Source organism: Spinacia oleracea, chromosome 4 (genome assembly GCF_020520425.1).
Source record: "Spinacia oleracea cultivar Varoflay chromosome 4, BTI_SOV_V1, whole genome shotgun sequence".
Classification (NCBI taxonomy): Eukaryota; Viridiplantae; Streptophyta; class Magnoliopsida; order Caryophyllales; family Amaranthaceae; genus Spinacia; species Spinacia oleracea.
Window position 1 is genome coordinate 99,527,251 of NC_079490.1, and position 22,095 is coordinate 99,549,345.

At 35.6% G+C, this 22,095-nt stretch overlaps 1 protein-coding gene across 3 annotated transcripts; it reads left to right on the top strand.

Annotated features, from left to right (window-relative positions):
* The first annotated feature begins 1,461 nt into the window (after nucleotides 1–1,461).
* LOC110795681 (glutamate receptor 3.4) lies at nucleotides 1,462–8,240 on the top strand. Of its 3 annotated transcripts, XM_022000698.2 has the most exons (7): nucleotides 1,482–1,825; nucleotides 2,274–2,669; nucleotides 4,125–5,449; nucleotides 5,756–6,033; nucleotides 6,585–6,616; nucleotides 7,020–7,429; nucleotides 7,570–8,240. In XM_022000698.2, the coding sequence occupies exons 2-7, from the start codon at nucleotides 2,345–2,347 to the stop codon at nucleotides 8,035–8,037; spliced, it is 2,838 nt and encodes a 945-aa protein (XP_021856390.1). In that variant the 5' UTR covers nucleotides 1,482–1,825; nucleotides 2,274–2,344; the 3' UTR covers nucleotides 8,038–8,240. The 3 variants fall into 3 exon arrangements, with proteins under 3 accessions (XP_056699244.1, XP_021856390.1, XP_021856389.1); XM_022000697.2 differs by lacking the exon at nucleotides 1,482–1,825 and having other exon boundaries at nucleotides 1,858–2,669; XM_056843266.1 differs by lacking the exons at nucleotides 6,585–6,616; nucleotides 7,570–8,240 and having other exon boundaries at nucleotides 1,462–1,825; nucleotides 7,020–7,246.
* Nucleotides 8,241–22,095: the final 13,855 nt, after the last annotated feature.

The following is a 22,095-nucleotide window of genomic DNA, read 5'->3' on the forward strand; positions in this document are numbered from 1 at the left end:
GTAGGATTTGGTGCTACATTCAACGAATTTTTTTTGGTGATAGGACTCCAAGTCTCCAACATAATATACAAAAGGGTAGAAGTAGGATTTGGTGCCTAACATTCTAACGAAAATTTAATCATGTCATGACTCTAATATTATTTATTTATTTTTTAATAAACCTAAAATATTAATATGAGATGATATGGAAATCATACGTGGACGCTCCAAATGCTCTCTAAAAAAAACTCCCCTTATATAGAACCACTCTTATGGTGAGAACTCTAATCTTGACCGTTCATTATTTATATCTTAACCGTTCGTTTCTCTTATCCACCTCACGCATGTTGATAGAATCAGAAACATTTAATCCTCTTCCTCTGACCTATGCCATTGAAACAATAAAATTCGAAATCTCATAATCCAAAAATCACTGATATTTACGCCATATTTTAGAAAACGAAATATACACAGGCGAAGTATTATATTCTCCCCCATAAATCGATCTGAGTGGATTGTCTGCAAGATCGAATACTAACATTACAAAAAATAAATAAGACTTGTATTAATTGTGTTTTAGGAATCTAAACTTTATGGATTCATTTGAAAGGGTCAAAGAAACAAGTAACATGAAGCTATTAAGATTTAAAGTATTAAAGCAATCAAAACCTCCAAGATGATGTACACACGACTCGTAATTTTCAAAGATGATGGTTTTTTTTAATTATCTTTTCAGTTGTTCGATTGTTCAACTCGTGTGGGTAGTCGGAGTAATTGATTTGTACGTACGCGTGTGAGTTGTCGGATTAATTCTGTATGTGCATATTTTTTAAACTGTATGTGCATATTTTTTGAACTGAATATGCATATATTTTGAACTATATGTGCATCTAAACTTGACTCAAAAATAATTGCGCGTATTTTTCTTTTGAAGTGTTTCAGGAAGTCATAAATTATACCAACATAAAAATAGTTGCAAATTTAGCTTAAAAAATATGCACATATTGTTCAAAAAATATGCACGTATAGTTAGAAGAGCATGCACAAAGGTTCTCACGATAAAAGAAGTTCTCACCTTAAGGTGTTAAAAGTTAAGCTTATATATGTAAAAGTTATCTATTTTTTAGTGATATATTTTTTTATTTTAATAAAACTTATTTCTTCAAAATCACTAATAAAGTATAAAATTAATCATTTAACCCTTTAAAATGTGTATCTATCAACGTTTATAAAAGTTAATCAAAATTAGGTTAAAGTTACAAAAAAATGGGTAAAAGTTATTTTGGTGTACAATAAATTTATTGTACACCTTGTGCGCGCAAGACCTTTTGTATATATATATATATATATATATATATATATATATATATATATATATATATATATATATATATATATATATATATATTCAAGATTCATTTATCAAGCAAATTGGATCAATGTCAACCAAATTAGATCAACCAAACGTATGAAAAATAGTGCCTCACTTTTTCCTCAAAATTCTTTTTTGTCAAAATAAACCTGAGACTCAATTTAAATTAATGCCAACAAATTTGAACATGATACATGAGGAAGAATATGAATCATTCTTTCCCGAGTCTACAAGACTATTACTTACAAGCTTTATAGTCCACAGACCAACTTTGGTCCCATAAAACAAATTTTCATTTTTTTGGTTGCATTCTTCCCTTTATTTATCAGTGAATGTGATATCTTGGATTTTAATGCTTGCTTCCTTCCCCACTTATTCGTTTTTTTTTCCATTTCCATATATTTTGGAGTTAGTATCTTCTGATTTTTTGCAGCATTTTCTTGCTCATTCTTCAGCTCATAATTTGAAGTTTAGGTAATCTTTCTTTTATAATTTAAAATAATTTGTTTTGTTATTGTAATTTTTAGTTTTATGCATGCTGGGTATTGTATGTAATTGACTATTTGCCTTTAATTTAGACAATAATTTAGTAAATACATGATTTCCCGGGTAATTAACTGCTTAAACAGGACAAAAGTTTGGCATTTTTATATTATTTAGAGTTTTGGGGACCAGATTATTGTTTATTAGCTAACGGGAAATGTCAGGCATATTTTAATGAAGTCAAATAATGACATTGAAATTGATTGATGTTTTTTTAAATGGATTCTGAGTAGTTAGGTGATGGGGTTTTGATAATTTTCTGTGATGTTGAACAACTTAGAAGAAAATTTATTGGGGTTTTTGTAAAAAATAGATTCCATATGTGATATGTGGATAATATACTTTGGCTCCTCACATTGATGGTTGATTTGTTTGTTAGGGGTGTGCAAATCTGGGTTCGTTATGATTTGATTGATTGCTCGTCCAATTGAAAGCCTTTTTTTTTTCACCATGGGATTGGTTTTTACTAGAAAGCTTGGACATGTACCTTGGATGAGAGTTATATTGGTGTGCATCTTTTGTATGGTGGAAGTTGAACCTAGTTGGGGGAAGGGTGTGGCTGAAAATTCTAATGTAGTATCGTCGTTTTCGAGGCCGAAGTCTGTGAACATTGGTGCTCTTTTCACTTTCAATTCAGTTATTGGAAGAGCAGCTAAACCAGCAATGGCGGCAGCAGTTGACGATATCAATTCCAATTCCAGTATATTGCAGGGAACAACACTAAACCTTATTTTTCATGATACTAATTGCAGTGGTTTCTTGGGAACGATGGAAGGTAATTCTTACCACTTGGAGGATTCTTGTAATTTTTTTACTCTCGTCATTCTTGTGTGTGTGTGTTTGTGATTTTTCTAACTTGAAGAAGAATTAAACCAAAACTATTAATTTTGGGCATTAACTGGAGCTTTTGGGGAATTAGGGGTAAAATTCTATGCACATTTTGACCTCCCCAGGCCTCGATCATCTCTGTTGAATCCATATTTGGTTGTTGTTTTCGGGTTTTACTTGAAGCTTTTAAAGCAATCAAGTACCGGGAAAAGCTCACTGAGGTGGGCATTTTGCACTATTTAGTGGATCAAAGACTGATTTTATCCCAGCATTGAAAGCTCCTTTTCGTTTGGAAGAAAACAAATGTGCGCTCTCTCTTTAGAATTTCTTTTTTATCTTATTTAATAATATCCAAACTAAAACTGAATAGTTTAAAGCATGGAGAGTTTTGAGTTAGAAAAGGTGATAAGTGAGCAAGGTTTTTTCCTGAAATATCACTACTGAGTTAGAAAACTTCTCTGATATTTATTGTGTCTGAAATAAATCCAAATGAGTTGAAGAGAACAAGGCCTAAGATTTACAGTTGCAGGTGGCTTATTATTGCTCTGAGAATTTCTGTATAGTTTTCCTTACATATGTCTTTTGGCACCACAATTCTTATTTACTTTTTTCTTGCGGGAAACTAAACTGTATACCTATATCATGAAATAGGATCTTTGTAAATTCACATAAAAAAAAAAAACTGAAAGTTGTAACTTTTCTTTCCATTTGACACTATGCCTTTCTTAATCTGTTGCACTTGTGCAACATAGATGGCCAGATTGTTGTAGAGAAAAGAAAAGACATTAGTTACTACAACCAAAATAATCACCAAGTGTAGATAGGAAATAAAAAAAATCATTATTTCATAGGGAGAAACTTGTCGCTAGAATTCGTCAGCCAACAGGTTAGATCTTCAGGTACTGAAATGGTTCAAAGTAATAACTGTAGTAGTACTGTACCTGTAAAAGTAAAAATGGATGATACTCCCGTTTTAGGTGGCAAGTTGAGCTTAGCATTTGTGGCTTGAGTATGTCAATGTTGGAAATGCTCTCAAAATTATAGTTAGTGGGTTAATGGATCATGGGATCATGATTAATCTTATTTCTTAATTTTAAGTACATGAATATTATTAGTGGGTAGTAATGAGTTAGTGGGTTATTCACATAATGTAGTATGTTTTATGAGCCTATAAAAGGTTGCTTGATGTAACTTAATAATTGGATTGAATGAAATACTATTAAAAGTTTGCTACATTCTTTCCCTCTCTCATGTCTATTATTAATTTCAACAGTCAATCACCTAAAAGTTTATTGACTGAAATCTATATGCTTTATCTTCTCTTTACTTGCAAACCCGAAACCCATTCTCTTCCTGTGATAGTTTGACTTAAAACATCGACAATATTTTATTTATCATGCAGCTTTGGAGTTGATGGCGAAAGATGTGGCCATTACAATTGGTCCTCAATCTTCTGGCATTGCTCATGTCATTTCTAATGTTGTTAATGAGCTCCGTATTCCCTTATTATCTCTAGCAACAGATCCCAATCTCTCGTCACTACAGTACCCATATTTTCTTCGTGCAGTACATAGTGATTATTTTCAGATGAATGCTATTGCTGATCTGATTGTGCATTATGGATGGAGAGAGGTAATTACTATATTTGTGGATGATGATTATGGAAGAAATGGAATTTCTGCCTTGGGAGATGCTCTTGCAAAAAACCGTGCCAAAATTTCATACAAGGCTGCTTTCCCTCCAGATGCTTCAAGAAATGATATAAACGATTTGTTAGTTCAAGTCAGTTTGATGGAATCTCGGATTTTTATTGTCCATGTAAACCCTGATTCTGGTCTGAAGGTATTTTCTATTGCAAAGTCTCTTGGGATGATAAGCAATGGTTATGTTTGGATTGCTACGGACTGGCTTCCTTCCGTTCTTGACTCGGTACCTGTAGATCCTGTTACCATGGATATATTACAAGGAGTGTTGGCTCTCCGCCATCACACTAAAGATTCTCACCAGAAATATGCTTTTACGTCCAGATGGAAGGGCTTGAAATACGTGGGGAACTCTACCATTAATTCTTATGCTTTCTATGCTTATGATGCTGTTTGGTTAGCTGCCCACGCTCTTGATTCATTTTTTAACCAGGCTGGAAACTTAACATTCTTTAGTGATCGCATGATTAATGAAAGTGCACTCAACTTATCGAGTCTTCGAATTTTCCAAGGAGGCCAGCAGTTGCTACAGAAACTGCTCCGAACGAATTACACAGGCTTGTCAGGAGATATTCAATTTGATTCAGAAAAGAACTTAATTAACCCTGCAGTTGATATACTGAATATTGTTGGAACTGGATCTAATAAGATTGGGTATTGGTCTAACTACTCCGGTCTTTCAGTTGTGAGTCCAGAAATCTTGTATCTAAAACCTCCTAACAAATCCTCTAGCACCCAGCAGCTTAGTAGTGTTATATGGCCAGGTCAAGTCACCAATATTCCTCGTGGATGGGTATTTCCTAATAACGGTAAGCCTCTGCAGATTGCGGTACCCAATCGTGTCAGTTATAAAGAATTTGTTTCTGTAGACAAAGATCCCCAAGAAGTTCAGGGATATTGTATCGACATCTTTGAAGCAGCTGTAAAACTGCTTCCCTATCCTGTTCCACATAAATATGTGTTGATTGGTGATGGTATTAGAAATCCAGATTTCAACAATCTTGTCCATGATGTTGCTATTAACGTGAGTATTGTAAATTTTGCCAGTGATTATCAGCATTATTGCATATATTGAACAACGCACCCCTTTCATTGTTTAACTTGCAGTAATTTTTTGGTTACCTGACTTGGCTCAAATCCGTTTGAGACACACATTTCATGATTCCTATTTCAAAACAAGCCTTTTCTTCAACCAATACCCCTTTAACACACCTATGTAATATGTCGATTTGTTTATGTGCTTTCCCATCTTTATCTATAGGTGCAGGAACCTGTTCGTATGTGATAGGATTCTGTATACATCTGTAACTTATTTTTGCCTCCTTGTCAGAAATACGATGCAGCTGTGGGGGACATAACTATTGTCACAAATAGAACAAGGATAGTGGACTTCACGCAGCCATACATGGAATCAGGACTAGTTGTAGTGGCCCCTGTAAGAAAGGTCAAGTCAAGTGCCTGGGCTTTTCTCAAACCTTTTACTCTGCAGATGTGGATCGTTACTGGGTCTTTCTTTTTACTTGTGGGATTTGCTGTTTGGATTTTGGAGCATCGAATCAATAGTGAATTTCGTGGTCCACCAAGTCAGCAATTTATGACAATACTCTGGTTAGTTTTTCTTCTTCTGGAAGCTTCTTAATCTCTGCAGTGTTTAAAGTTGAAGCTGTTACACAAGTTTGGTGTTTTAGTGGCTGCTTGTTATTATACTTCTGAAGTAACTTGGTCGTTAATTTACATATGAGACTGGTGATGTCAATTCTTAACTGATCAATCTGTTTCCTAACATCCTGGTACATAGGTTTTTTTTTATTCCTGTGTGTTATTTGAGAAGGGGGAGAATATGTGGTCGTATACTAGTTAGTGGGGTGGCACTCTGAGTTTTGTTCTGAAAGGATTAATGATTGCAGAATATCCTATACGGTGTGAAGCGGAAGTTTCATTTTCACATCTGCTTTCAGATATTACGTATTATTGATGCATAGTTCTTTTCTACATTTTTCTGTTTGTGCACTTGAACAGTCATAAACACCTTACGCGAAAGATTCATCCTTATATACGAAGTATTTTAGTTTGTTTTCTGTTATACAGAGTACACTTATTTCATCAACGACGGTGTATTTCTTAAAATGACTTTTCTGAGGCAGGCTCTAATTTTGCAGGTTCAGCTTCTCAACAATGTTTTTCGCACATCGTAAGAAATTTCTCTTTCTTGTTATACTAGTTTAGCCATGTGCCTCTGCATTTTATCATCATATTTTGTTGTGATTATTGTTACAATTACTAGTACTTTAAGAGTGAGTGAAGTACTAAAAGGAGGATATGGTCACACTTATAGTATACACACACACATAAAATTGCAAATGCTGGTTGATTGTTGGAGATTTACAGCATATCCCTTTGCCCTTGCTTTCTGAATTCCCCCTCGATCGTTCGTTAACTCTTCCGTTAATGTTCATTTACTTGTTTGATATACATGGACAGAAACATGCATTCGTTGCCAGTAGTGTATATTATTTTCCTGTCATTTAGAATATCCATCATTCTGGTTGCTAATACTGTTGAAATATCTGCTGTTGATTTTCTGCTATTGACAGGAGAGAACACTGTCAGCACCTTGGGACGATTTGTGCTTCTAATATGGCTGTTTGTGGTTTTGATTATCAATTCTAGTTACACGGCTAGTTTGACTTCTATCCTGACAGTGCAGCAGCTATCATCAAGAATCGAAGGAATTGATAGTTTAATCTCAAGTAATGATCCAATTGGGATTCAGGATGGTTCATTTGCTCGTGATTATCTTGTTAGGGAACTCAACATAGCTGAGTCTCGGATAAAAAGCCTCAAGAATCAAGCAGAATATGCTGATGCCCTTGAACGTGGGCCTAAAAATGGTGGAGTAGCTGCCATTGTCGACGAGCTTCCTTATGTGGAGGTCTTCTTGTCCTACAGTAACTGCAATGTTCAGATAGTAGGACAAGAATTTACGAAAAGTGGCTGGGGATTTGTAAGACACTTAAACTTGTTTGCTCTTGAATGTTGATGAAATGATGTTAGTTTAAAACATTAAGATTTTTGAAATATTAATTTGCAAATTCTCTGTGAATTGCTGGTACAGAAACTTAAGTTTTCTTGTAATTTTGTCAGGCCTTTGAACGGGACTCTCCTCTTGCTGTTGACTTGTCGACTGCTATACTACAACTCTCAGAGAACGGTGAACTTCAAAGAATCCATGACAAATGGTTGACGAGTAGTGGCAGTTGTTCGAGTCAATCAAATCAAGTTGATGATAATCGACTCTCCCTGAAAAGTTTTTGGGGGCTGTTTTTGATTTGTGGAGTAACATGCTTTTTGGCACTTAGTATATTCTTTTGCAGAGTGTGCTATCAGTATAGCCGATATGCTCCTGAAGTAGTTATTCAAGATGAAATTGAGGCAGCTGAACCAGTGAGGTCTAGACGTCTTAGCTCGGCCAGCTTTAAGGACTTGATGGGTTTCATTGATAGAAAAGAGGCTGAGATCAAAGAGTTTTTTAAACGGAAGAACAGCCTAGAGAGCAGCCAGTCACAAACTAGTCGGAGCCATAGTTTAGGCACCTTAAGTAGTACGGACTAGTATTCTCTAGGTTTAAATGGACTATGCTGCTGTTATCGTAAGTCCACTCCACAGGTAACAGAATAGGGAACATTCCAATGTATGGGATCCTCATCCTCTTAAGAAACGGAGGTATATAATGATGATTACGTGTATATGTTTACCTACAATTATAAAACATACTTGATCTAATTTTTTTGTCAATGTATATTTCTCAAATCATACATTTAGCATTTTTAATTTGCCCTCCTAATATGTTGGTAATTATGTTCCCCAGGGAGTTTACTAAAAGAAAGAAATTAAAACAATTAAAGAAAGGAGAGATAATAATGGAATAGGAAATAAGTAGTATAGTACCCGTGCAATGCACGGTTTGTAATCTAAATATAATTTATATGAAATGTAACTTATAGTGCTAGACAATAATCATCAAAATAGAGGTTGTAGATATTCTCCTACTTAAATCAATGATGGATAATTTCGTTATTGTCCTATTTATTAAAAAAATAAAACAAAAAAGAGTATGTGGACAAAATTATATTCATCCTCATTTAACCTGTGTCAAGAATAAACTTATTTTCATCTACCATTCCCTTCGATAGTCATATATACTTAATACTCGTCTAATGTGTCTCATTATCCGATCACTTAACACATAACCTCACCGCTTACTTTATTTATCTAGAGAAGACTTTGAGGCGGGGCGCGACTTTTACACTCTACCCGCCTAAAATTTTTTATCCCCATCCCCGCCACCAATGATACGAATGATACACCCGTACCTCTCCCAATCCCCGTCTCGAGGGGTAAAAAAATAATTACATCCCTACATCCACCACCCACTCGTGTATCCACACCCACCTCAAACCCACCCCTAGACTCATCTATTTTTTTCGGTAAGAGATTTTGAATTTTAAATCTTTTTTCTAGAGTATTCGACAATTCAGTTATCTGATTAGAGTAATGAGTAAATAAAAAAAACGTTATACTACATAATATGTGAAGGAAATGTGTCCTTCACCCAAGGTGCATTAAGTCTAATACCAAGGTTCAGATTAATTGCGAACAATTAATTCAGTAAGATCAAGTGATCGAAACAGCTAGCTGGAGCAATGCTTCTGATCAGTGAGTTCTAATCTATATTAGGCTCACAACTTACTCTTGACTGAACCTATAAGGTCACACCAATGACATGTAACAGATCACCGGATTAAATGAATCGGAAATTCATTTAATAGATTTTCGGGAATTAGTTTGGAAAACATAAATATATACGATATGACGTTGGATCGGAATCGTATATCGTATCGCGAATATTCGTAAGCTGAGCGAAACGAATAATCGTATCGTACGCCGGTGATTCGTCGTATACGATACGATAAATAATGGTCGTAATACATTAGTCGCGAATACGAAACGCATCGAAGCTGCCGGCTCGTCGAGCCAAGCGTGCAAGCGCGCAAGGCCCAACGAGCCAGCGAGCTCGCGAGCAAGGTGAGCAGGCCAGCCCGTGGCGTGGCACAAGCGCGCAACAACAACAGCATCGCAGCATCGAGAACGCGAGGCCCACGGCCCAGTTGCTCGGCTATGCGCGCTGTGGGCTTCGGCCTGCAGCATGTGGCTGGGCGCGGGTCTGTGAGGCCGTGTGTGCAAGTGTGGACGGTAAAGGCCTTGTCTTGGCCGTTTACACTAATATAATATTAGGTTATTATATTTTTGCACACAACCCAACACTCATTCAGTTTTTCCAGAAACCCTAAACCTAATTCCAATATTACGTTCTTTAGTTTTCTCTCTGTGAAAACTGTTCATCCCGAAAAGCAAATATCTTGTGCGTTGTCTAAGCTACAATAATCAAGACGGGTCTGAACGTGTCGGTGAACCAAGTAGAGGAACACTGGAGTTCTTTGTTCGTATTCGTTGATACAATACTCGGGAAAACACGCTTCGAATGTAAGTTTGCTTAAACTGTGCTTTATACATGTTTCCTGGCTTTGGGGATGTGCCGCACATGTTATGTATGTTTAACTGTATTCCCCTACAGTTAGGGGTGTGCATGGTCCTGTCCGGACCGGAATTTGGACCGGAACCGGACCGGAATTGGACCGGACCGGACCGGACCGAAGGATTTCGGTCCGGTCCTCGATCCTTGGAAAACATCAATTCCGGTTTTCCGGTCCGGTCTGGGTAAAACCCGGAAAATTTCGATCCGGACCGGTGACCCGGTTCATTTATAAAAATAATATATTATAGTCTAAAATTTAACATTTTTCTTGGCATTATAATAATAAATGAACTTGTTCTTTCATCTCCCTTGTTCCTATTTATGTACGAAGTATGTACTACTTCTTATTAAAACCAAGATGTGTTATTCATCGAGTACGTACTTCTCGTTATTTTTTTCGTTTAGTATTTATGCAATGATATTGATGGTGGATTTTTGATATGCAGATGTTGAAGTTCTTTCCTTTCACTTTTCTTGTTTGAATTCATTACTTTATTTTGCATACGACACTTAATTTTCACTAATTAATAAATTAAACTTTTAAATTTATATGACTAGCCTTCAGATATACTTTTATTTGAAATTATTTAGTGACTAAAAGATTAATTTATATTCAGGGTTGTACATCATACAAATTAAAAATCGTCATAAAAAGGGAAAAGTTGCAAGTTATACTCGCAAATGCCAAAAGAAATTATAAAACAGGTCCAAACCGGTCCAGACCTGGACCGGACCTGAAAAATCCGGTTTTGGACCGGACCGACCGAATGATTCCGGTCCGGTCCTCGGTCCAAGAAAATTAAAAATTGGGAAAGGGAATATAATTTCATGTTCAGTGGCGAATTTTAAAAATTATTGGATTAAAATTTTGAATAGTTTCGTTAATTTTAATCGACACTTAAACCAAATTCGTAAAAATGTGAAATTTAAATGTTTAGAACGATTTAAAGTTTTAGATTCAATTATTTAAAAGTTCAAATTTTCAGTTGAAATTGTTCGTTCTTAAAATTTGAATAAAGTTATCCTTGATTTAATAATTTTAACGAAATTGGATTGTTGTTAAATTAATTGAATCGTAAAAACGTTATTTTTCGAAAATAAAAATCGTATTTTTTTATGAAAAATAACTTAATGCAAATGTTCGTGATATTAAATTTTTTTAATTAGTTGGTCTGTGGCACGAACTCGAGGTGGGGTGGACGTGTGGCTCGTCGAGCCATGCGGGCTGCCACGCCTGTGCTGAGCCGCAACGACGCGGGCAGCAGCAAGCGTGCTGCGTGCCACGCGCGCGTTGGGCGAGAGACGGGGCAAGCAAGGCAGGCTGCCTTGGCTTGCGAGAGCTGCGAGCAAGCAAGGTAGCCATGCCTTGCGCAGCGTCGAGCACAGCAGGCACATGGGGCAGCGAGAGCTGCGGTACGTGGGCGCTGGCTGCGGGGGTATGGACATTGCTCGTGTGCCTCGTAGGCCACAACGTGTATTGCTGGGCTAGGCGCAAGCCTAGCCCGCATTGCACTCAAACAATTTTTTTTTGTTGGGCTTGAATTTCATGTTTGCATTAAAATTGGCTACCGGGATAATTAATAATTATTTTATTTTACTTGGGCCGGGCCGTAAGTTTAATTTAATATTTAAATAATTAATTATTCGGATAATTATTGGTTTGAGTGGGAGCCGCTAAATGAAATAATTATTTTAATTATTTTCGAAGGTCGCATTATTTTAATTAAATTCAATTTTAATTAGAATAAAGTCTAAGGATTAATAATTTGGAAATTGATTAATCTTTTAGGACGCGTTTATGTGAACGTGAATTTTAATTAATTCACGTAAATACTTGCATAATTAATTGGGCCATTCGTTTTAGCATACGAATGGGTGAATGCATAGAATGTATATTTTATGTAATGCATGTACTCCAAGTGACTAGTATGGCCATTTTAGGATAGTTAAATACGGTCTGCGAACCGTTCTATCATTGAATGTAAAGTTTTAAATATGGTCTGCGAACCATGGAAATTTTGATGTAATTTTATTACTTTCAAGTATTTCTAGTTTAGAACTTTAAGTTAGCATTGAATGAAGATTCAAGATGATGCCAAACTAACAAGATGGTGAAGAAGATTGGATGCTTCAAGACAAGAGTTTTGGGCCATACTAGTTCACCTATTTTTTATGCACTTTATATATATTATGCTTGAATGAATGTATATTATGCATGAATAGGTTGTTTGTATGACTCGATTAGATTTAGTTCACTAAATAATCGAACCAGCATAGAAACAACTAGGTCCAAAGTAATATTGAGTTCAAAAGTTGTCTTCCAAATCAAGCACTTACAAAAATCTAAGGATCTAACGAAGCGAGGTGCTATATTAGTTAACTTAGATGGTAAGGCGTCCCAAAGGAGCACGTTGATTGTGGTTTCAACTCAAACAACAATGGCATTATGTTGTGGCAATGGGATAAATTATGGTATTAATTTATTAAACAAGAGTAATTTGGAGATTACTAGCAATAGGTTTTGCTTACCTAGAATCTTAAAATACTTAAGACATGCCAAAGCTGCTTAAAGATTTAGGACTTTTAGGGTCTTGGAATCGTTTCATTCATTTTGGACCATGTTTTATTTTGCATGAATGAAATGTTTAATAGCTTTGATGATTTCGTGAATGCTTTTATTTCAAGTTATTAAAATATGATAAATGTTTTCTTTGCTAGTTCATTTTGTAGAATCGTAAATCTTCAACTTTATTGCGTTCGGATAATAGAACTGCGATATTTTCTCGGTCGATTGGTAACTAATTTTGAGAGCTATTCTCAAAGAAAAGGAGAGTGAGAGCGTATCTTGAATGCTATTTTCTTATAGTGATCTTCATGGTTGTTTTCAAACTAAAATTTGAATGGTAGACCAATTGGACCTCATATATTCAGAATACTGGGTAGTTTTGGAATAATGAAGTATTGAGTTAAAGACTCATGTATAACCAATGGTTAACAACCAATTTTCTTTTGATTCGATAATGAACTAGACTCATTGGATGCGGTCATTCAAAGTGAATAAAAGAAAGGGACTTTGTAAGAATAAAAAAGTAAGAAGATCAAGCAAAGAGTAAATCTTTAGGACTATAAGAAAACGTACTAGAAAGGATAGGAAAGGGGAACAAAAGAAATGAATTTAAGATTCAATTTCTACCTAAAAGTTTGCGCTAAAGAGAAAGGACTTAACAAATAAAATCCTATGGTATTAGATTACCGCTTGAGGTTCTAACTCTTGTTAAGAACTCAAATTCCGGGAGCTAAGTCTGGTTATTGACCTACAAGTGGGAAATGAAGCAAAGTTGTGCTACATTAATTGTAGGGTCATCATGTTTGTTTTAAAGTCCTTCTAAAGGCTGGAACTTAATGGTATTATGTGCCATTAATCATCATAATGAATTCTTGTTTGGACATCGGAAAGACTCACATTCAAAGTAAACAAAACATTTGTTGAGTGTTTATTTGAATGAAATGGTCATTTAAGGGTTGAGTCATATGATTGATTAATAAACAAACGAATCTCTTCACACTCAAACTTCAGAAGGTTCAAATCAAACATTTTGATTTGTGTTCCACATATCTTTGGCGATGTCATACGAGCATATCAACAAGACAACATTCTAAGATTCCATGGCATGGATTTCTGAAAGTTGGTTAATTTAAGACACGTGGGTCTTGCTTGTTGAACATGACATAGAAATGGACTATTGTTAGAAGTTTCTAGACAATAAAGTTCATGGGCCAAAGATGGATTTTATGACTTACCTATTTCACAAGAATTTGAGAAAATATGGCTATATTTACTCAACGTGAAATATGTGAAATACTTCAATAAAATTCACAAAAGGGTATAAAATCAACTTGGCAAGAATTTTTGAACATCTAGGTTGGGTCAAGGTGATGTTTGCATGAGCCAAGAAAGATTATCTAGATTGTTTATATGGCATTATGACAATCGAAGCTCCATAAGAATATAGTATGTCCAAATGGAGAAATCGGAATCTATTCGATTAACGATAATCACGACTATTTTCCTATATAGTTTCTAAATGATACTCTCAAGTGACTATCACACTAAACAAGTTGTCAAAGCTAAGGATAAGATGTCATAAGGATTGAACTTCGGTTCAGTACATCTTTTCAATACATATATATCTATGGTTGTCAAACCCAGTGGGAGTTAGTGTTTACATCAAACAAACTCAAAAATAGGTATATGTTTCTTTATGAGCGACTCATAGAAAAAAAAAGGTATTAATTCTACCACAAATCTGAGAACATATGGTTGTTGCTTAAGATAATGTCTTTTAGGAAACCATCATATTTCCAAAAAGACAAGTGGGAGAAAAATGACCTCGAATAAACTTCGAGTCAAGCAACAAACAAATGTAGGATACTTAGGAGTCTTTGGAAAAGCTCCGTACTTAGAAGCCTTTGGAAGAGCTTCAGGAAGACTTTAGAAGTGCTTCAAGAGAATCCTAATACTCAAAGGACTTGAGTAATTTCTTTGTAGACACTAACGTTTGATGTTCAATACCTAGGTAAATCGTATAAGGAATAGAATTCAACCAAGATAGATACATAGATATCTTGAGGAATGAAAACTATGAAAACTTTGGAAAGTGCTTCAAGAACATATGACTTACAGGTTAGCAACGACGAATCAAAAATTCCCAAGTATGGTTTGAGGCCATCAGAAACAATAAGTATGGTTTGAGGCCATCAGAAACAACAAGTATGGTTCGAGGCCATACAAAATAGTTTGAGGCCATTTTTATCCAAATTAAAGTATCTTCATCTTAAAGAATCAAATCTATGATTTGGTTGATTTGCATAAAGGGTTCACTCCCATTGGTTGCAAACATGTTTTCTAAACATACAAGGTTGATTTGCATAAAGGGTTCACTCCCATTGGTTGCAAACATGTTTTCAAAACATACAAATATGATATTGTGTACACATACAAAAGAAAAGCTAGATTGGTGGTTAAAGATTATAAACAACTTCACGGCGTTGATAACGTTGAAATCTTTTTCACCAAGTCGGGATGCTTGAAAGATTTTGGATAAATCTATCAATCATTGCATATGGCAATATGGCAATTCGAAAACGAAACACCTTCCTCAATTGGACTTGTAGAAAGAAATTGTGTACATCACACAATGTAAAAGTTTTGGATGCTAGATAAAAGAGCAAGCTTAAGAAATCTATTCGTAGATTAAAGCATGCAAGTGGGAATTGGAACATATTTTTCAAGGCTATTGAGCAATCATGGCTTTATGAAAATATGGACCATCTTGTAGATGAGAAGTTTAGTGGGAGATAAGTCATGTTTATTGGTTCTACATATGAGATACATATCTCTCCATTGAAAATGACATTCAATTTCTAAATGGTTGGATTTGAAAGTATCAATGTTAGAACCAAGGCGAAACTTAGAACATACTGGGTTAAAGATCTATTGGATAGGATCTAAAGCGTTGTTTGGATTCTGTAAAAGTAATTACTAAATCAAACACAATTGAGAGACTCAAAGGAGACTCTCAACCCATATGAGTAAGTCTAAGTAAAGAATGCTTTAACTAAGTATAAAGCTAGGCTGTTATCACTAAAGTTAAACATGAAGGACCTTAAAGAGGTGCCTTCACCTTATATCACATGGCAATGCCAAGATTTTAGCAAGATTTAGTATCTCTTGAAACAGAATAAAGCTAAAAGTTACATGGATAGATTTTAAATTGCGAATTGTTTTTGCACTACAATCAATCATGTATAATGTGATATATAGATTGCCAAGATAACTCGTGAAAGTTGGATCGTGACGAGTTTATACCAATCTCTATTGATCTAGATCAAATATCATTGGAACAGTATCAAGAACATCCAATACATTTGGATATATAGGATGAGAACTTGATAAGAGGAAGTGAAGATGAACTAAAGTTTTGATGCTACATGCATTTTCCTAAGAAAAAGTTGAATCTTGTTGGTAGGCAAACCACAAACATACACGGGAAATTAGGCGTCGTGATTAAAAGGTGGTAACATAGGTTCTAAACCATATGTGATGCATGGGAAACTGAATCAATGATTAGTTTCCACGTTCTCAGTTAAAAGATGTATCTCCCACATCTCTGTGAACTGGTTGGAGTATTCCAAGAGGATAGCATCATTTGCAATTCTACATAATTGAAATGAATTCATTACTGCCTAAGAAGCAATGAGAGGGAATTGTTTCTAGTGGGAGTTCTTCAATGAACTCAGGTTGATCACAAGTCTGCTATCTGGATAATTTTCTATTTTGAATATGAGAATCAATCTAACAGCAATGAAAGACTAGATCATTCTATAAACATATTCAAAGATCTTTTCATCTTACATCGAAAGGCTTTCGATAGAAAGGATGCTAAGAATAACAAAGTATGATAAACTAAACCTCTGCATTGAATGAGACACAACATTCATATGCAGAAATGCAATCAAGTTTGAATTCCATGAATGTTTAAAGTATTGGGTGAAAGGCCTATATCTGTAAAACATTAAATGCTTGATTTTGGGTTAGAGGCCCACAAATTGGTAAGCATTTGGTTTAAACATTTATCATTTATGAAATTATATTTCATAGATCATTTAATCTTGGTTTAGTATTAAATGATAAGTCCAAGTGATTCAAATCATTCAAATGGGATGTCAAGATGGATTATTCGACAAAGAAACACCCATAAGTGAACTTGAATATTGAAGTCACAAAGGATCCCTAATCCAGGTCATTGAAAGGTGGGAAACCAATGACTAATGAAGATTAGATTGCAAGTAGATTTTTAGTTCTGTTTCTTGAACTAGATTGACTGGAAGTCAGAATCTTTTGCATAGATACTTATTGGATCTTGTATCGGATTGACCATGAGAACACTTTAAGAGATTAAAGTCATGTCATAAGTAGTTCTCATTAATGGTGATTAGAACCATTCCTCAGAACATGAGTGATTATGACTATTCGTTTGAGAATTAGTTCGCTTTGATACTAGCTAAACGCCGCACCGTAAAAGGAGGCTATAAAAGCAGTTATTGGGCGTAGTATGAATCAAAGTGAGTATTCGTATATTGCAAGAATGGATTGTCCTCCTATCTTTGATAGAATATGGTGTTGTTGTGTAACAAGGCCTCTCGGAGAGTTAGATACTGTGAAAATGCATGGCCGTGCTCAGAATGGTTAAGGCTTAACCTTCTGTAAAAATTTAATAGTTGAGCTCTGTAATCCGAGAAACACTTCTGGACCTAATAAGGATGGCTTGGATCTTACCTTATGTTCAGCAAGTAACACTAAGCGACAAAGGAATGTGAATGCACACTTGTCTGAATGACAAGTGGGAGACTGAAGGAAATATGTCCTTCACCTAAGGTGCATTAAGTCTAATACCAAGGTTCAGATTAATTGCGAATAATTAATTCAGTAAGATCAAGTGATCGGAACAGCTAGCTGGAGCAATGCTTCCGATCAGTGAGTTCTAATCTATATTAGGCTCATAGCTTACTCTTGAATGAACCTATAAGGTCACACCAATGACATGTAACAGATCACCGGATTAAATGAATCGGAAATTCATTTAATAGATTTTCGGGAATTAGTTCGGAAAACATAAATATACGATATGACGTTGGATCGGAATCGTATATTGTATCGCCAATATTCGTAAGCTGGGAGAAACGAATAATTGTATCGTACGACGGTGATTCGTCGTATACGATACGATAAATAATGGCCGTAAGGCATTAGTCGCGAATACGAAACGCATCGGAGCTACCGATCCGTCGAGCCAAGCGCGCAAGCGCGCAAAGCGAGCAGGCCAGCCCGTGGCGTGGCACAAGCGCGGAACAACAACAACATCGCAGCAGCGAGCACGCGAGGCCCACGGCCCAGCTGCTCGGCTGCGCGCGCTGTGGGCTTCGGCCTGCAGCGTGTGGCTGGGCGCGGGTCTGTGAAGCCGTGTGTGCAAGTGTGGCCGGTCAAGGCCTTGTCTTAGCCGGTTACACTAATATAATATTAGGTTATTATATTTTTGCACGCAACCCAACACTCATTCAGTTTTTCCAGAAACCCTAAACCTAATTCCAATATTACGTTCTTCAGTTTTCTCTCTATGAAAACTGTTCGTCCCGAAAAGCAAATATCTTGTGCGTTGTCTAAGCTACAATAATCAAGACGGGTCTGAACGTATCGGTGAACCAAGTAGAGGAACAACAAGTGGAGTTCTTTGTTCGTGTTCGTTGATACAATACTCGGGAAAACACGCTTCGAATGTAAGTTTGCTTAAACTGTGCTTTATACATCTTTCCTGGCTTTGGGGATGTTCCGCACATGTTATATATGTTTAACTGTATTCCCCTACAATATGTAGGACATTATTCTATCCATCAGTGTTTAATCGTCACATTAAGTTTTCACGAAGTTTTATACGACAAGTAGATTTTGGCTTATCTATTATTTAAAACCAAAAGTATATTAATTGAATGGGAGAATAAGTGAGACCTTAATTTTTGCTAGTGAGAAAAGAGATGTAATATATTAGTGAGTCCATGCCATAAAAGAAGTATGAAAATTAAATTGGACATTCGAAAAAAGAAAGTGTGACGATTAAATAGGAAGAAAATGAGCCTTAAAAAATGTTGATATATTTATAATGAATTAGAAGAAGGATAATCAAGGAAGGCAGGTCCAATCTAAAATCCATCACCGCCTGAACATCGCCTGCGGGGAATACATTTTTTAACCCCATCACCCACCAAACTTTCCTCCATCCCCGCCCGGCCATGGGACGAATCTGCGCAAGATCGATCTCCCAAAAAAAACCCCCCGCTAACAATCTAGCATCCCTATATTGGATAGATAATTTACTTTATTTTTGAGCTAAGAATATATTGACATAAGTTTGTTACGGGTATTAAAATTGATTATGTTGATAAAATTATTTTTAAAAGTGATAGATAATTATGATCTAGTGGGTCTTTTCAAATCCAATAAATTTCTTTTCAAATCAAATAAATTTTAAACTCTCTCCATCACAAGGTGGGTACATGATATCCTTAAACCTGCTAATCAACACCAAACCTCTATTTGTTAGTCAATATCAGTCAATCATCTATTTCTATCTTCGTCTTCAGCCCAACCTAAAACCAAACTTGTCCGATCATAAGTGTGATGCATGGTTTACATATCAAAATGTTAAATTTACACGAAATTTTGTGATATTTCAATCTTTTACATAAACATATTCAAACTATTTATGTTGTTGCAAACATATTAATATATAATAATGTTATTATAATACTGCCAACGTTTTTAAATAGTTGTACAACTTTGTAATTTTTTTTAGTTTGAGAGCAATCTCAACATTAATTTTAATCTAAGTTCTTTTAGAAAATTTTATCAGAATTGATTATTTATTTAATTTCTTATTTTTATAAATTTTCAATTCAACTTATTTACTTTTCTTAATTTAAGTCTATTCCTTAAATAAACAATTACTTTCTTAACAATATGATTTAATTTGAAATGTCAATTTTATTGAATGAAATTTATAATATTATTTCTTTAATTAGCTTCATTCACAGTCAATTCAAAACTTATTAAAGTCCATACATGTTAGGTTCTTGCATTTTTTGTTTTTTGACGGATTGCATGTACTTTCACTAGTAGAAAAAACCCTTATTGCAGCGGGCTTTTAGACCCCTGTTATAGCGTACATCGTATGCTGGAACTGGGGGGCCTGCAACAAGTCTGAACTTGTTACAACGTACAATGTTCGCTACGAAAAGTGTTTTTTTACAGCGTACATATGCATGTACGCTGTAACAAGTGCCAAAAGTTTGGCAAAATTCTTGACTTGTTGCAGCGTACAAATTGGTGTACGCTCTAAAAGACCCAACCTGTTGTAGCGAACATCTATTTGTACGCTGTAACCGGTCATGATTTTTGCCAAATTTTACACCCTTGTTGCAGCGTACATATATATGTACGCTGCAATAAAGCACTTTCTACAGCAAAATTTTAGTTTTATTTAGGGATACCTAGAGTGCCTTACACCAAATATAGAAACCTGTCACAACAATAATAGAATATCGCAACCTGCATAACAAATTTAAAAACAATAACGGTGTTTTGTATACTATATATGAAGGAAATAATGCCCTTTGTCCAAGTATGCATTTAATGTTAAATCTAATAAATGCGGTTCAGTATTAATTAACAAGTTAATAATTCAGTGAGATCAAGTGAGCTGAATGCCTAACTAGAGGCCGCTTCGGTTCAAGTGGAATTAATGATATTAATCCACAGCTTACTCTTGACTGAACCCGTAGGGTCACACAAATAGTACGTAAACGGATCAAGTATTTAATGGCATTAAATACTCCATCTATGGATATTCGGAATCGACGGATCTTGGTTTCAGTGGGAGCTGAGATCGTCAAAAGCAAGAAATGAATACTCCGGAAACGATGATATTGCCGGAAACGGAAATATGAATCGTATCGGAAATATAAATATTATCTAAGTCGTAGATGTTGCCGGAAACGGAAACATGGTACGTATCGGAAAAATATTATCGGAAATGGAAATATTGCCGGAATCGGAAATATTCCCGGAAACGGAAATATTGTCAGAATCGGAAATATTATCGAAATCGGAAAATAATTCCGGAAACGGAAATATTAAATATTTGTTCGAAACGGAAATTAATTCCGGAATCGGAAATATTAAATATTGTTCGTATCGGAAATGAATTCCGGAATCGGGAATTTAATCAGAAGCGTATCGTACGAATTAGCATCGGACGAGGCTTGCTAGACGAAGGCCCAGCACGAAGCCAGGCCGTCGCCCAGCAAGCCAAGCGCAACAAACCACACGCCAAGCCTCGACTAGGCCCAGCGCAAGGCCAGGCCCAGCCAAGGCTTGGGCGCGCGCACGGATCAAGGAGGCTGCGAGCAGTGGGCCTCAGCGCTGTGCGCTCGGCGTGGGCCGCAAGGCTTGGGCGCGGGCGTGCGGTGCTTGTGCGCTGCTCGTGTGTGTGTTACAAGAATCCTAAAGCTATCGGGATTCGTCATATGATTAAATTCTAATCCTAATCGATAAAGTTTATTTAATAGAGTCCTAGCAATATTCTAATTAAACTAAATTAGTATTCTAATAGGATTATAAGTCATTTTCCATAACTCTATAAATAGGTGCCTAGGGTCACAAATTTATACACAACATTGAATTATTCAAAGGTAAGATTTTGAAGCAAAAATCAGCCAAACACTTGCAACCATTTTAGCCGAAAATTCCTAGGAACCTTAAAGGCGATTCTAGTTGGTTAAGCTTAAGGCGGATCCGGACGTGCTGTGGACTATCTACGGAGGGACGACAGTTGGAGTCCTAAAGACTTGTTCTTGTTCGGTCCGGACGCAGCTAGGGAAGGCACGCTATAAAGTGTATGAATCTAAATTATGCTATATGATTATGTGTAAATAATATGTTTCCTGGCATTAAGGTTTTCCGCATGATTTATGTTTTGTCATATGTATCATAACCTAACAATATATCCCAAAACCAAAGTGCACGTATTACATTTAAATATATGTTCCAATTTCAACGTACACATACATTTTAATATAAAAGATTGTTCTATAACAACTAAACCAACTCGAACAAGCGCTCAGGCCAATATTAAATACTTGCTGGTAAAAAACTTAGCCCATTGCTCACGAACCACATCAATTTCCTCACTAGCATAAGGTGCATTCCTCGGAGTGTAGACCTTTACAAAAAAAGAAATTTCAATTAAACATTAGATTAAATGCAAATTAAATATCACATTTTAACATTCAAGCAACTAATGACAATGTCCTAATAGTCTAGAATACGAATCAAGAGTAAGGAAAATTAATTAATTGGCTCATCTAGCCTTAGGTTATGCATATTATACATGTAATAAGTTTAAAATGAGTCATTAGGTTCTTTAGTTCAAAGTTGGGAGTGAAAATGTCTCATTTTAGCC